The sequence below is a fragment of the Mustela lutreola genome, chromosome 12 (assembly GCF_030435805.1).
Source record: "Mustela lutreola isolate mMusLut2 chromosome 12, mMusLut2.pri, whole genome shotgun sequence".
Lineage (NCBI taxonomy): Eukaryota > Metazoa > Chordata > Mammalia > Carnivora > Mustelidae > Mustela > Mustela lutreola.
The window spans coordinates 89,729,941-89,745,403 of record NC_081301.1 but is presented as its reverse complement, the minus strand read 5'-3'; the positions used below and the strand labels follow the sequence as shown (position 1 = coordinate 89,745,403).

Here is a 15,463-nt window from a genome sequence, read left to right as displayed (position 1 = left end):
GTGCTGAAAGCTCCAAGTGCTGGGTCCTAGGAGGAAGGATCTAGAAGTACAGGTAGGAGGTACCATGTAGGTGTCTAGGCCGGAGCTGAGGTAAACAAAAAGAGTTGCTCACACTCTTGAAAGGCCTTGAATGCCAGTAAGAGAACTTGGTGGGGGGTTACTTGGGGGGGAGCTGAGTCCTAAAATCCCAAATGTATTAGTGACTTGACTTCCCTGCAAAGAAGTGAACCAGTTTCCCAGTAAACACTTCACCCCGCCCTAAACAGGGAATATTACCATTTTTGAGGCACAAAAATGCCTAAGACCGATGAATTCTAACCTCATCTGCCTGGGGAATTCCATTTGCAAGGACTTCTGCCTACATTTGTTTAACTTTTGATCTAATTCTTTGTACACTGACAAAAGGTTAAAGCCAGCCATTTATCTTTTGCAGAAGTGCCTGGGAATGCAAGGGGGATGTAAAAATCCCTGCAGTGGAGTTTAGAAAGGGTTCTCTTCTGAAGTTACTCTTTTTAAGAGACAGGTGAGTTCTTGAAACTAGGCGGGGCCGCTTGAGTCTTGTGGACAGTATTACATTCCATAGTTGACAAAGTCATGCAGATTTGGGCGGGGAGTTGGTGGCGGTGGGGGTGGCGGGGGTGGGGTTAAGAGGAAGCGTTAGTAATCACCGCTGAAACTTTCAACATAACTCTTACCAAGAATATGAGCCATCTGGGAATTCCTTGCCTAATCCCTAAAACAAATCCCATTAAGGAGTTGTGGCTACAGATTAATTTATCTAGGTTGAAAGCTGGCTTCCTATGAAATGCCTCATTGATTAGAGTCTGAGCAGTAATGGGGGCCAACAATTGTTGGCGGGATGGCCTTGGACTAGCCAGCCTTGGTGCTGAAAGGCATTTTCCATTGATGATGATTTGGGGTATAAGAGGGTGTGACTGATGCGCATGTACGTGGGGAATCCAGTTGAGGGACAGAATGATTATCTCAGATGTTTTACTGAGCTAGTTTCTTGCTCCTAAATCCAAGGATTGCGGTCAAAAACAGACTCAGAGGTCAGATTCAACACCTGTTTAGGGGTTAAAAACTCCAGAGTTTTTGTGAACTTTTTGAGGTTAAGAAAGAAATCTTACCTTAAACTATTTATGGCCTAGTTCACCCCAAAGGAATTTTTACGATGACTCTTGTTAGCAGAAGCTGATATCGCTACGAAATTTATGAGGGTCTAACGTGGTACTACCATTAAAATTTTTTTTAAAATACCATGTAACAGCAGTGGAAAGAAATTTTCAGGTACTCAGTCCTAACATGAAGTACTGTCAGTTGCTAGTTGCAGGTTTGAAGGGTACCTGGGAAATACATAACAGCTGGCTAACCTGGTACACCACGTACACCACCGACAGCATTCCATACAAGGCAGAGCTTGGAGTTGCTAAGCGTCTGCTTTCACTTTTTCAACTTGATTAGGAAATGCACCTAACTTGGCCTCTCGCTTCTAGAGCCCAGGCAGGCCAGCGAGGTGATGGTTTCATTCTATTTTTAAAGGGTCTAAAACCTCTGTCATCTGGCCATCCTCCACACCAGTTTCATCAGCCTTGATAACCTGTGAGCTCAGAAAAGAGACTAAAGACTCTCCTATTGAAAAAAATACCTGATATGCTGATTAACCATTTTTCTGCCCACCCCACTTTTTTTTTTTTTTTGCTGTTCCTTAAACCATGTTTTCTAAAGTGTGCTACAAAGACAGACTTAAAGGTGGCACATTGTTTTTCAGTTATTTTGCATGAATATTGTGCTCCAGGGATAAATATAAAGATGGCTACTGAATTCACTTATTTCGTGGATAGGTTGTTTAGAATGAGGCATGATTAGTATTAAGTAAAAGAAAGAGTCTGATGTAAGAGAAATAAATTTTGGGGTTGAGTCATATAGGAGAATAAGGCAAAAACTGTGAACACGGCCCTTGAAATCGGCGCCTTGGTAGTACTTTTAAAATGTGAGTGTGATGTTTAGTTATGGAGACCACACCTTCAGGTATGCCAGACAAAATCTGCTGGTGTGACACCTGTGATGGGGTGGACTGAAAATGGAGTCGGTGCTTCCGCACTGTGGGGGACATCACTGTGCTCTGGAGCACAGCTTGCTTTCCTAATCTAGCACTGCTGGAGAAGGCAGAGAACCCAAAGAGCCTCACATGTAAATGCACCTTATTTTTTATTATTTTTTAAAGGTTTAATTTTTTAAGTTATGTCTACACCCAACGTGGCCTTAAACTCACAACCCCGAGATCAAGAGTCATGCGCTCTAGCGACTAAGCCAGGAAGGCACCCCAAAATGCATTTAATTTTTTAAAAATGTAGCTTATGTTGGTCTGTAAAGTAGGCTTTAGCTAGGATTGTAGTAGGAATGGGAAGTCTTGAGGTTTAAAAAAAAAAAGTAACCCTGCGGTGACCTAGAAATAGAATAATTGGAAGTTCACAGTCATGGCAGGTAAATAAAACCAAAATAGAAAATACTTTGTTTCAGTCACCAAAATCCTTAATCGTGTGTGTGCTTGCACGCGCGCACACACGTGCACACCTTTTACATGAAATCCTAAACCTTCAATTAGTAACTTGTACTTTAGTCATTTTAAGTCCACGCAGATATTTGTTTAGTGCTTCTGCCAGATGGTTACAGTTAAATCAGGTCTTTAACCTTAAAAACATAATGCAGTGTTTATCAATAATTTATACATCTTGTAATTTTTTTTCTTTTTTTTTTTTTTTAAGTAAGCTCTCTCCCACAATGTGGGACTTGAGCTCAGGACCCCAAGATCAGTAGTTACATGCCTACCCACTGAGCCAACCGGGTGCCTCCACACCTTGTATATTTTAGACCACAGCAATATGCATTTTTGTAATAACATTTATTTTAACTTTCAGCCTAATATTTAGCCCAATTAAATATTCATGGCTTATAGTTTCTGTTTCTGTTTGTCTTCTCTCAACATTTCATTTGTGTGGGAGAGATTTGGTGGGGGCAGCACAATTGCTAGGAGTGAATAAAGTATTTATTTTAGGAAGGTGTACTGACAAAAAAAGTTCAAATTACACCATTAATCATGGCAAAGGTGTCATGTCCCATCCTTGAATGCACGTGTTTTTTACATCTACATAAAGATGGACTTCAGAATTAATTAATAGGGCAATTATTATTTTCTATTGTAGAATGTAATCAGCCATATGAATATATACATTATGTTCACAAGAAAAAATGGCATCATTGGAAAATTTAATTGCAGTAGGCCTCATCTGATAGATACTGTGTGTAAGTAGGAGACTAAATATATAGTTATATATTTATAGCTAGGGACAAGCTAGAGGCATTTGGAGGGGGTTATATGTAATACATTGTAAGACAATTATTGGGATAGTTAGTCTTCCTGGTAGGTAACGTTATTAGGCTGTAATTAACAGATAATGATTAAAGTCCAGTTATATCTTTGCCATTGTATTAAGAAAAACTTTAGTAGAGATGAAAGAACACTGCAGATACTCTACATTTTGTCATTGGAGTTGAAAGGGGACGGGGGGAATAATGCTTTTGAATCATCAGTAGGAATAAGTGAACTTTTCTCAGACTTGTAGCTTCTAAGACCTTCGTTCCTCTCAGGAGGAAATAATGGTCCAAATGTGGCTTTGTTGGGAACCATTTTTTGAGAGCCATTTATGTCACAGCAGTAGAGGCAGTGTTCCTAGTTCTTGGTTGCAGGGTTTCTTTTGTGCCTTAACGTAGTAGAGCACCCCTGAGGCCCTGAGTCCGTGTTGGGAAGGGGGGTGGTGTATGCTGTAAGAGGAACCAGCTCATTTTCAGTCTACAGAGGGCCATTTGCAAATACGTCTGGCAAAAGCAGAATGAAATTATTTGAGGGAATTAGTTAGCAAAACTGATCGTTTCTGTTTCTGAAAAGAATGACTCCTTTAGAAGGAATGTCCCTGTGAGCTCATTTTTAGAAACCTGGTTCCTCCCTTAACCTTCTTCACTCAGCTGAATCAGTTTCCTTCTTGCCCTTGATTGGTTGGTGCGCACATGCCAGTATTTACTAGAGCCCTTATCATGTCTGCTCCGTGCCAGTCACTTCCGGTCTGCCCCGAGCCCCTCCTTGGTCTGAGTCATGAGGGTAACCCCAGAAGCTGACCTGGCACCAAACATATCCATTGAGTGTACCACATTGAACCGACTGGATCTGGGGAAGGCTGCTGTTGAATACAAAGAATTGGAGACCCACTGGGAAGTCAGAAGAGTGGATTCCTGACATTTACATAGTGGATGGACAGTTGTGAGTAAGGCAAAAACCGGTAGAGTTCTGTACTGGCATTTTCTGTAGTGCGTAAGCTGTGGCAGCTAGCTGGGTGGGGGCAGCTCAGGCTCGTGAATGTGGAAGTTTCTGTGTAGGGAAATGAGGAGTTGTTTTTGAAGTCTTCTCTGGTGTTTAACGTTCTAAGCGGTTGGGTATAAATCTGGTATAAAGTACTTGCTTGTCTGAAAGTACTTCCTCGCTCCTTAAAACACTTGCATTTGTTTTCTGTTTGTTTCTTTAAAGAAGGGGTCCAGCAGATTTTCTCTGATAGATATTTTTCTGAAGAACAGGGAATTGGGTGCCTGGGTGGCTCAGTGGGTTAAGCCCCTGCCTTTGGCTCGGGTCATGATCTCAGGGTCCTGGGATTGAGTCCCACATCGGGCTCTGCTCAGCAGGGAGAAATTAAAAAAATAAATAAATAAATAAATAAATTAATAAAATAAAGAACAGAGAAACCAGAAGTGGCAGTAGTTGTTCAGCTCCTCAGCTTCCTGGGAAGATCTGTCACTCAGTCACAGCTTAAATAATGTACCACCTAAGCGTGTGCCGTGTGCTCTGCGGCCACGCCAGGACCTGCGGTCATCCTGCGTGACTTTGTTCTTCCCCTCCGCTCTTCCCAGGAAGAGCTGCTTACTGGGAGTCTCCCGCACCCCCTTCTCCTCCTGTGGCCTTCTCCGAGGCCCCGCTGCCTGGAGCAGGAAGCAAGGCAAGGCAGGCCCAGAGTCTGGAGCCTGGTCTCCGCAGATGGGCTCAAGACAGAGCCTCCTGCTTATGGCCACAGGCCCTCATCATTCACCGACACAGAATCACTGTCGCTCGAGCTTCAGCATCACGTCAGGCACTTGTGAGTTTCTCAGCATAACTTGAGGCAGAACACTTTACCTACCTTGGCTGGTCTGTCTAGTGTCTGCATGACTTTTAAGAGGGGAGAGAGATTTGTGGCATCTTAGACACTCATTGAGATTTTCCAGAAATGGAGCTGAAAACACTGGTGCTTTTCCTTCTGGTGTTATCGTTGGGAGTCTCAAAACAGGCAGGCGACACGCTAAAATGAAGAGAAGAGGCAGTGGGCTCATCTTGAATACCGGTGGCCTTCTTTCTAGCAGATCAAATCTGAATTTTAATCAGAGGTGTGGGAGCAGTATTTACGTGTTGTATACTGCTTAAGTGTAGTGCTTGCATGTGTCTTTCCCCAAGTCAGGAAGAGGCACGAGAGGGGGACTCAATTTACCAACGAATGGGGTTAAAAAATGTGTGGGACATCGGGCTCTCTGCTCGGCAGGGAGCCTGCTTCCCTCTCTCTCTCTGCCTGCCTCTCCATCTACTTGTGATTTCTCTCTGTCAAATAAAAAAAAAAAAGATAAAAATTAAAAAGTGGCAGTGGGTTTCGGGGGTCAAGTTTATTAAAAAAAAAAAATGTGTGGGAAACTGAGAAAAATTTTCCCATAGAAACAGTGGTATCCAGGGTCTGTCCTTGCAAGCTTGATTACTCATAATGAAGCCTTTTTAATCTTGTTGTTTTTCTGGTGTTTTATTGAAGTATAGCTTGCAGTAAAAATGCACAGAGTCTCAAGTGGACAGCTTGATAAATTTGTTTTCGTTTGGTACACATCACCTAGGAGCCACCATTTTAACCATTTTAAAGTGTACAGTTCTGTGGCATTGAGTGTACCCGCAGTACCGTGCGGACACCACGATCTGGTTCAGAGCTGATGAATGGAGCCACTTGTGTCATTGCCACCTAGACCAAAACACAGGACTTCCCATCACTCTAGAAGCTTCTCTCTTGCCACTTTTTCTGACTGTTATCACCCCACCCCCAAAGGAGCCTCTTTTCTGACTTCTCTCACCATGGGATAGTTTTGGTTGACTTTCAGAGGATCTGTATTAATGAAGTCAGTATTTTGTGTTTGGCTTCTTTTGCTCAACGCAACTGAGAGTCATCCGTATTATGTGTGGTTCAGCAGTTCTTGTTCGCTGCTGAGTAGTTGTCCTTTTACATGAGTTCCCCACAGTTTGTTGACCCATTCTTCTCTTGATGGATATTTAGGTTGTTGTCTGTTTGTTTGTGTTTTCCTATGATGACTAAAGCTGCTGGGGAAATCACCTACACTTTGCTTTGTGGACTCAATTCCTGGGTGTAGAATTGCTGGGTCGTGTGTTGGGGACATGTTTAACTTTCATTGTGTCACTCTGAAGTCAGGCACATGTGAGTATGGATTCCTTTGTCCTGCCACTTGCTTGCTCTACCTCAGGTAGTTTACTTTTCCCATGTTCAGTTTTTCTCAGCTGTAAAATGGGCACTCTGTGCCTGATCAGTCAGGGTTCAGTGAAGAAAAGAGACATCATTTTAGGACTTTCAAGGAGAAAGCAACTTAATGGAGAGCATTAATGCTGACAAAACAAGAGGCTAGAGGGACAGAAACCAAGAACCCACCACCAGCTTTCATATTTGCCCCCGGCAAGTTAGAAAGCTGCTGTGGTCCAGAGCCGGGACCTTGGAAACACGCTTCCAACTGCTCAGCCTCTGCCGAGCAGAGGCAGCTGAAATAGTAGGGAACTTAGTGACACCTGCAAAGCTCAGGTCTGGCAAATCCGCTTTGCCTGAGACTGCTGCTATAGGAAAGAAGAAAACAAAAGGCATCTGCTTTCCTTCCTCCTTCTAGATCTTAATCAAGTGCACCCTGTTGGCCAGGGGGCCGGGGGTTTCTGGCCTCTGGGAGTAAGGGAAGATGAGTGCCACCCACCAAGAAATGGGATAGATGCCTCCTGGCGTTGCACTGGCAGCCTAAGTAAGTGGCAGTGGTTATAACTTACTAGTATCATCATTATTACAGAAAAACATGATGCCAAAGCAGTCCTAAGACCACTCTCTGTAACGCACATTCAAATCTTGAACTTCATTACAGTGACCTGCCGGAGGATGGCGGCTGCTGGAAGACCTGCCGCGTAATTGTTTCTCTGCAGGGCCTCAGCTTCTTTAGCTACTAATCTCTGATTCTAGGTACTTTTCTATATGAGTAAGCTTGAGAAGTTATAATTTGCAAGCCTACCAATTAATGCAGAAACTGAAAGGTGACTTAATTCTAAGAACAGCTGCTTTGATATATACTTTATAAAAATTAATGAGTGTGGCTTTTTTTTTTTTGAAGTCATTCTGATTTGTTAGTTTTTAATAAAGTAAAAGGTGATATATAAATCTTGTTGACAGGTGGACTACAAAGCATGTTCCCTTTTTCTGTCTTTATCTTTCGACAAATGAAATGGAAGGAGATTGGAAGGAGATTAGATTTTTATCCTGTTCGGTGCCTAGAATCTCATACTCAGAGCACACGCTAGTCCACTGAACCATTTGGCAATAGTGACTGTCCTATTTCTAGCTAGTATTATGAAATTTGAGCTACACTGCATTGCTCTTGAGACATTTAAACATCTTGAATCAATTGAATCAATTTTTAACTTTCCAGGGACCTTACTATTATTGCTTTGAAGCGGGCTGGCCAGATGATTTATTGATTAATATTTTATTTTAGGCTTTTATCTCTAGTGCTACTTCTGAAGGCTCCTTGCAGAAAAATTTGAAGCGACAGGAACGCAAATATTCTGAGTGCCAAGATAAGTATGACCAGGAACTTCATTTCAGGCACTGGTGTAGCAGTTAGAGTGAGCTGGCTCTTTTGCAAAGTTTGCTTAAATTTGATTGTGCGAGAAATACATTGACAGAATCCCATTTTATCTCTTTTTAACCAGATTTACCCAGTCGGCCAGGGCTAACAATAGATGTCCAAACAGTTTACAGTGGTTAATACAATGGACAAAGGGTTTCACTGTTTGGAGACTGGAAAAGAGAGCTGATGGGGAGCTTCTTAAGGGCACTGACCTAATTCATTCCTTCAAGAAAAATGATTTAAATATACATGTATTCTGATCCCAGTGTCTATATATTTCAGCCAGTAGTACTGCAGCCTCGGGAAGGGCTGTGTGTGTTTTGTAAAAGTACAGCCTTTATTTTTATTTGACAATGGCCTTTAGAATTTTTTTTTTTTTTTTTTTTTTTTTTTAAACCAAGTTCTGGCATGAATTGCTGCTCCACAAAGGTTAGGGAATTAAGAAAAGCAGCTGAAGTCACAGGTCACCCTCCTTAGTCCTGAAACCTCCTCACATTCAGGAATTTTCGTCATGCACTTTTTTAGAGATAAATTTCTTTGTGAGCCTTTCTTCTGTAAAATGTGGAAAAACAGAACTGGGTTAAAAATAACATTAGTTCAGGCATTGCTAAATTTCTGAGTATTGTGTTTGTGATTTACTTTGTCCAGAAAACATAAATTGCCAGTGCCTTTGCTGTTTACTACCATGAAATATTTGTAGTCAGTATGTACTTCCTCAGAGAATATCTCTCACCTATTAATAGAACAGGAGCAAAGAAGAATGGGAAAAAATCTCACTGGGCTTAGTAGTAAGTTTCAAGTAACAATTGCATTGTTGTTCTAAGTGCTGGGTGTGATTGGATGATCAGATACATAAATGTTGACCTGACTGGATTAGATCTCAGCTGTGAAGGGTCCTGAAAAAAACTGTTGTAACCTATCACTTCGAACAGTTGCCAGATTTGTTCTTTTGGCTTTATATTTGGGATAATAATTTATGCAGTGGAGTATCCTAGAAACTGGGGTGCTGTCTTGTCTGTCTCTTTCACCTGTTTCAATTTGATATATTGGCTCTGTTTGTGTAGAACACTACATGGATATTCCGTTATCTTCATAAGAAGTAACATAAGGGGGCGCCTGGGTGGCTCAGTGGTTAAAGCCTCTGCCTTCGGCTTAGGTCATGATCTCAGGGTCCTGAGATCCAGCCCCACATCGGGCTCTCTGCTCAGCAGGGAGCCTGCTTCCTCCTCTCTCTCTGCCTGCCTCTCTGCCTGCTTCTCTGCCTGCTTGTGATCTCTGTCAAGTAAATAAATAAAATCTTTAAAAAGAAAAAGTAACATAAGCTTTTTGATTGGGATGAGTTTAATCTAAACGAATGCTTGGAAATGAGGAACTGCAAAATAAAAGTCCTCAAGTAGATCTAAGCTAAATTTCAGTGCATGTGTTTATCTTTTCAGAAATGCAGGGTGTTTTCATGGAAACCTGTGTTCTGCTGAGTGTTGAGAGGGTATCAGTATCAATATTGGGGGCTGACTGAGTTCTTGGGTGCAGGTCTAGGTCAGCTAGACCTTTGCTTTCCTAGCCCAGACACAGCACAGGTGCTCCGGCCATGCCGGAAGGGGAGAGGAAGACAGTAGTGCAGTTAAGTCTCAGAACAACTGATACGGGATCTGCGTGAGTGTGCACTGTCTCCCTTTTCTTACTGTGTTCCCAGCCCAGCAAAAAAGCACTTTGCACGGGGCTTGGAGACTGTTGAAAACGGCAACATTCCATCATTGGAGCAACAAATCTAAAATATGTATTCGTAGAGCTTGTCGAGCAGTTCTGAGGCCGTGTCCTTGATTTCTACCACTATGGGTGTGCTGGGGGCAGGCTCTCTCTGCTCCGTTCCTGAGTGTGCAAGAGAAGTCCTGACGTTTGTGAGAAAATGCCTAATCGTGAGGGTGCCCAGGACCCCAAGCAAGATGCCCTGCGTTTTGCTCTGTACGACTGAACTTCTCCTGACTTTGCTGTAGTGAAGCGAGGGAAGGAACCATGACTGACAGTGTTCGAGCCTTGGTGCAGATCTCACTGACGAAGCCTGCCTAGTTGGGGGGTGGGTGTTAAAACCTGATTTGATAGGTAGGGAAACGGTTTCAGAAACGTTAAGTGATTTGCCCCACGTCACACAGTTCGTGTGGTAGGCAGGGCATGTGGGCCGAGGCCCGCGTGACTAACTCAAAACCGGTAGGTTTCTTCCAGCTTCACCTGCTTCTGCTTTTCAGAACCAGACAGGCAGAGACATAATGGGAGAAGCTAAAGGCCCTCTGTTGATTTTTAGGTGTTTAAACATTATTATTGAAAGTGTATAGAAGTTTTTCTCTCCAGGGAATCATCATTAGTAAAAATGATATATCTAATTTTTTTTTTTTTTAAGAGAGAGCCCACGTGTGCTTGGGAGTGGGGGAGGGTCCGAAGGAGAGGGATAATCTCAAGCTGATTTGAGATTATCATACCAGCTGTAGAGCCCAGTGCAGGGCTCAGTGTGGTGCTTGATCCCTCAACCTGAGCTGAAACCACGAGTCGAACGCTTTAACTGAGCCATCCAGGCGCCCCACAATAAAATATCAGTGTTTTTAAGAGATGTTTTCATTTTTCAATGACTTGTTTGTGTTCATTACTGTATGGGATCTCAAAGACTCTAAAATGAGTAAGCACAGCCTTATAGGGAAGTAGATTATATAAACAACTAGCTAAAACCACAATTTATTATAGAAATATTAGGAATATGTCTTGTCTGTGAGTCTTTCTTCAAGTTCACAGCCAGTAGTTAGAAAGGACTATTATCCCATCAACCTCCCCACAAAAAACAAACCCCACCAATTGTTAATGTCCAGAAAAACTTCTTTCTTCACAAAGCACATGCGTTGTGGAATTAGGACATCTGAGACTTGCTGTGTGTGGGAATTTGGCTGTTAAGGGTCAGAATTCCATCACGAGTTGCCTGAGGATCAAAGTGCATCTTTTAAAACATCACATACCTCCAAGAAGTTTAGGCTAGCAGATACACTCTCGTTTGAAGTGTAACAGTAAGCTTTCTTTTAATATGGGGCCAAGACCATTTGCAGGATGTAGTGAAAATTTTGATTGAGGATCAAGATAGAGTGGTCATTTTGGAGTTAGAGCATTTTGGTGGTGGAACAGACTTTATGCAGTGCCATGCGTTCACCTTTGGACAGGCTGAGGTAAGAGGATATTGAAAACCAGAGCAAACAGCACAAGGGGTAGAAAGAGCTGGGAAGGCTCCAAATACAGATATTTTTTTCTGATTTTCCCCTGGAATCTACTAAGGGTGCCTTTCTCTTCTTCACCATCTCACCACGTAGCTGTCTCCCTCAGGACCCGGAACTGATGAGTTAGATGAGCATCCATGAACAGTGCGTTAAAGCTGATACTATTTGAAATGTTAATTCTTGATCCTACACTCTGTCAGCTACAGTAATGCTAGCTATGTAATTCTGACCAGATTCTAAGTCGGACTTCAGGCCGGACAATGAATGGGAACTTGCAGTGGGTACACCCTCTCTTGAAAAAAAATTTTAAAAAATTTTTTTGTTTTAAGATTTTATTTAGTTATGAGAAGGAGGGAGAGCGAGCACAAGCAAGGGGTGGGGGTAGCAGGCAGAGGGAGAAACAGGTTTCCTGCTGCGCAAGGAGCCCAATCCCAGGACCTGAGCTGAAGGCAGACGCTTAACTGACTGAGCCACCCAAGTGTCCCTTTGCTTTGTGGGTGCCACATCCTGGTTATCTCTTTTTGAGGGTGCACAGAGAGCATTCCAGCTTGAGATCAGGAACTGAGGTTTGTACTTCTTGTTGTCTAACATACAGTTCTTTCTTGTGTCTTGCTCAGTGTGGATAATACTAACACATGTAGTTAATGATCTACTTTGAGGATTATCTGAAGCGAGATTTTGATCTTACGCCAGCTTCCCCTGTGGTATGTGATTGGAAATTTTGAACAAGTTCAGAATTTAGCTTAGGTAAATTATAACCAGATAAGTTCTTTTGCTACCAAAACCAAGTATAGTTTACTTTGACTTGACCTTTCAGATTATGTACCCACTCAGAACTAGCACCTTTTTAATTAAAAAAAGAAAAGTAGGGGCGCCTGGGTGGCTCAGTGGGTTGAGCCGCTGCCTTTGGTTCAGGTCATGATCTCAGGGTCCTGGGATGGAGTCCCGAGTCATGAGCTCTCTGCTCAGCAGGGGGCCTGCTTCACTGTCTCTGCCTGCTGCTCTGCCTACTTGTGATCTCTCTCTCTCTGTCAAATAAATAAATAAAATTTTAAAAAAAAAAAAAAAAAAGGAAAAGTAAAGAAATAAGCAAACAGAACGGGATTATCCTTCAATAGTGACTGGATGCTAAGGGCAGCCCGAAGATGTATTGAAGATTACAGTGAAAGCCAAGGTGAAGGAAAGCAAGAATCAGGAAGTATGTGTCCCTCCCTCTGTACCGGTGTGAGGGCCTTGCAGGTGAAGATCGTGTCTTGGTGAACAGACACCTGCACGTCAGTAGGCCATTACTGAATTTTGCATGAGTTTAGACTAGGGGTTGGCAAACTATAGTCAGCTGCCTGTTTGGTTGGATGTTTTTTTGTTTTTACTTTCCCCCTCTTACGAGCACAGAATTGTCCTTACCTTTTTAAATGGGTACATTTTAAATTGCTTATGTAAGTATTTATGTAATATCCTCTACTTCCAAAGCTTAAAAAATATACTGTGTGGCCCTTTAAGAAAACATTTGCTGGGCAAGGAGGCTTGGGTTTCTAGCCCATTCTGCTGTCTGGAAATAAGTATGTCAGAATGCCGACTTGTGAAAGAGTCTCGCTTCATAAGGACACTGTTGTCTGACATCCTTCTTGGCAGTGGGAAAGTGAAAGAGAGAAGGGGTTGGGCTACTTAGCTTCCTGGTTTTAGTCCAGGAAGGTGACGGATAACAGGAGCCAGTTCACAAGTTTTGAGTGTAGACTTCCTCCGAGTTAAGCAGTAACATAAACACAAGAAACTGTGGAGAAAATATACTTCTTTAGGATGTAGAAAAAGGCCACGAAACTGAAATGTCCCTCTACAATGAAACATTTCTGTCTGGGCTTTGGATGTTCCGATTTCCCTGGATTCCAGCCTTGGGACAGTACCATTTATTGTGTTTCTACTTGTTGACTCTTTCAGTTCCAAGCCATCTGTTCTTTCCTGTCAGGGAAACCTTCAAAATTATAATAAAAGGCCATCATGGGCTAAAAGTCTTGAAGAAATGTAATACAGAAAAGGAGTTAATGATGTTCCCCCAGCTTAGGAGATTTGGAAAGGCTTTGGACTGCTACCAATGGCTGACACCTCAGCTCTTAAGCATTTACTTTCATTGTTCTCCGAACTATTCCAGGCCTTCCTACATCCTAAAAACAAGCATCCCTTGAGGGTGGGGACTGTGTCCTATGTTGTTCGGTCTTTGTTTTCAGAGCCTGGTACACAGACACTTAAATGTTGAATGCAATCTATTTTTTAAATCTTATTAAATTTATACCATACTGCCCTTTTTAAGGGTGGGGCTTACTTAGTATAGGAAACACCCTTCTTGTGTGGTACTTCAGAGTTTATAAAAGCTCACACATAAAATTCCCCTTTTTCTTGCCCACTTCTCAGTAATAAGACCGCAGCCAAGACTTTGGAACCTGGCTTGGAAATTATGGTTCATTTTGGTCTTTCCTCACTGTAGAAGGGGGATCTTGACCAGAGCTTAAATGCTTGGGTGGACCTCTTGGCTTCAGCTGCCCTGAGGAGCCATTACTGCACCTGAGGAGCCATTACTGCACGTAGAATCAGTGCCAGGCTCCTCTGTCCTCCTCTTTCCCAACTTCTGTGGCCAGTAGTCTACTGGGGCTGTCCACCTAGGCTTACCTTTCTTTTCTTTCTTTCTTTTTTTTTTTTTTTTTTTAAAGATTTTATTTATTTATTTGACAGAGAGAGAGAGGAGGAAGCAGGCTCCCCGCTGAGCAGAGAGCCCGATGCGGGACTCGATCCCAGGACCCTGAGATCATGACCTGAGCCGAAGGCAGTGGCTTAACCCACTGAGCCACCCAGGCGCCCTAGGCTTACCTTTCTTCTCTGGCTCTCAGTAAAATAAGAAATTTAGATTCAAATGTATAAAAATACAAACCTACCTCTCATTGACCTGCCTCAGAGTTTGACTTACTCACAGAGGAGACCAACATCCTTCCTGAGTCCCAGGCTTGCCCACCTGCCTCTGTGCCCCAGATGTGGTGTCTCTTCCTCAGGAAGCTGCATACCCTACTTCCACAGTCACTAGAGAAGGAGAGCCTTCCTTGATCTGCCGAAGACACCAGTCCTTTCTGTTCTAGACCTGTGTGTGCTTGCCCTTCCTAGCACTTTCCAGCTCGACTTCTGCAGCTGCTGACTGACTCCTTGATTTACGTTGACCTTCGCTAGTCTTTGAGCTCCCTGAAGGCAGGGCTGTGTTTGTTACCCTCATTGTTTAATCTCAAGTGCTCAGTACAAATCCTGCTCTGAAAGAGGCGCTTGATAAATAATGTGTCGCGTAGGTCTGTCTTCTGGAAATTATGTTCCTCTGTATTACTTACGTCCAGTGATTAACAGTTAGAAAGTGCTATCTTCTGCTTTCCAGATGGCTTGAATTCCTTGGACTATTCTACAGCACCCGGAGCTAGGTTAGCAACTTTGTAGGGTGTTATAGAATGTTAATGAATGACAAATAAAAGTGTTATTTCTACTTTTAGCCCCCCCACTTGCAAACTTATCTTGCCTCTTATAAAAGCTATAGTGGCAGGATTTTATTGCCAATTTCCTCTAAATGGCATTTATTTTGAAATTTTAAATTTGAAGGGAAACTCTTCTTTTTATTTCTGCATCATTGCACCACCTAGTGGATTTTGTCTTTACTACGCAGTGGACTTTTCTGATTTCCTGGCCGTCACCAGTTCCACAAAAGGGAAATCTTGGGTACCTTTTTATGCTTTAAGATTGCATACAGTTTCTACCAGTAGTTTCTCTTACTAGGCAGAGTGAGGTTTTTCTGAGAGGAGCTCAACATTGCTGACTTCAGAATTTAAAGAAATGTTGACCCATACGTGAAATTTCCCGTGTCACCAGTAAAGGAATGGCGTGGAGTGGGGGAGGGGGTAACTACTCAGTATAGTATGGACTCAGTTTAGCTCAGCTTATGTAATAATGACACCAGATTAGACCAAAGAATGAGATCTTTTTCTAAGTTTAGAAACAAAACTGTTTCAAACATCTTAACTTTTTATTTATTTAATAGATTTTGTTATGAGAAGAAAGCAGTAGGAGAAGCCCACTATTTTTGTATAACTCGATTCAGTTTCATCTGTGTTTTATTATTAAGTCAAAGTCATTAGTAAGGCTTGCTGATTTGCATTTTCAGTATTTTTAATAGCTTGGCTTGG

General features: G+C 42.4%; 1 protein-coding gene and 1 long non-coding RNA gene across 9 annotated transcripts in view; one reads left to right on the top strand and one right to left on the bottom strand.

Annotated features, from left to right (window-relative positions):
- The window catches only part of LOC131812394 (uncharacterized), a 279,095-nt gene that overhangs the window by 202,769 nt on the left and 60,863 nt on the right, over window positions 1-15,463 (bottom strand). The gene's annotated exons all lie outside the window — the stretch shown is intronic.
- Window positions 1-15,463, top strand: part of TJP2 (tight junction protein 2) — a 122,414-nt gene that overhangs the window by 48,530 nt on the left and 58,421 nt on the right. Inside the window, exon 1 of one of the 8 annotated variants that reach the window (XM_059141844.1) lies at window positions 4,163-4,318. The exons of 6 other annotated variants lie outside the window; for them this stretch is intronic. Coding sequence is in view for 1 of the 2 variants with exons in the window: in XM_059141840.1 (XP_058997823.1) it covers window positions 11,175-11,210 (36 nt within the window). In the remaining variant the exon portion in view is untranslated. Of the gene's footprint in view, window positions 1-4,162; window positions 4,319-11,090; window positions 11,211-15,463 lie in introns of those variants that run through there. One more of the 8 variants, XM_059141840.1, reaches the window with a different exon arrangement.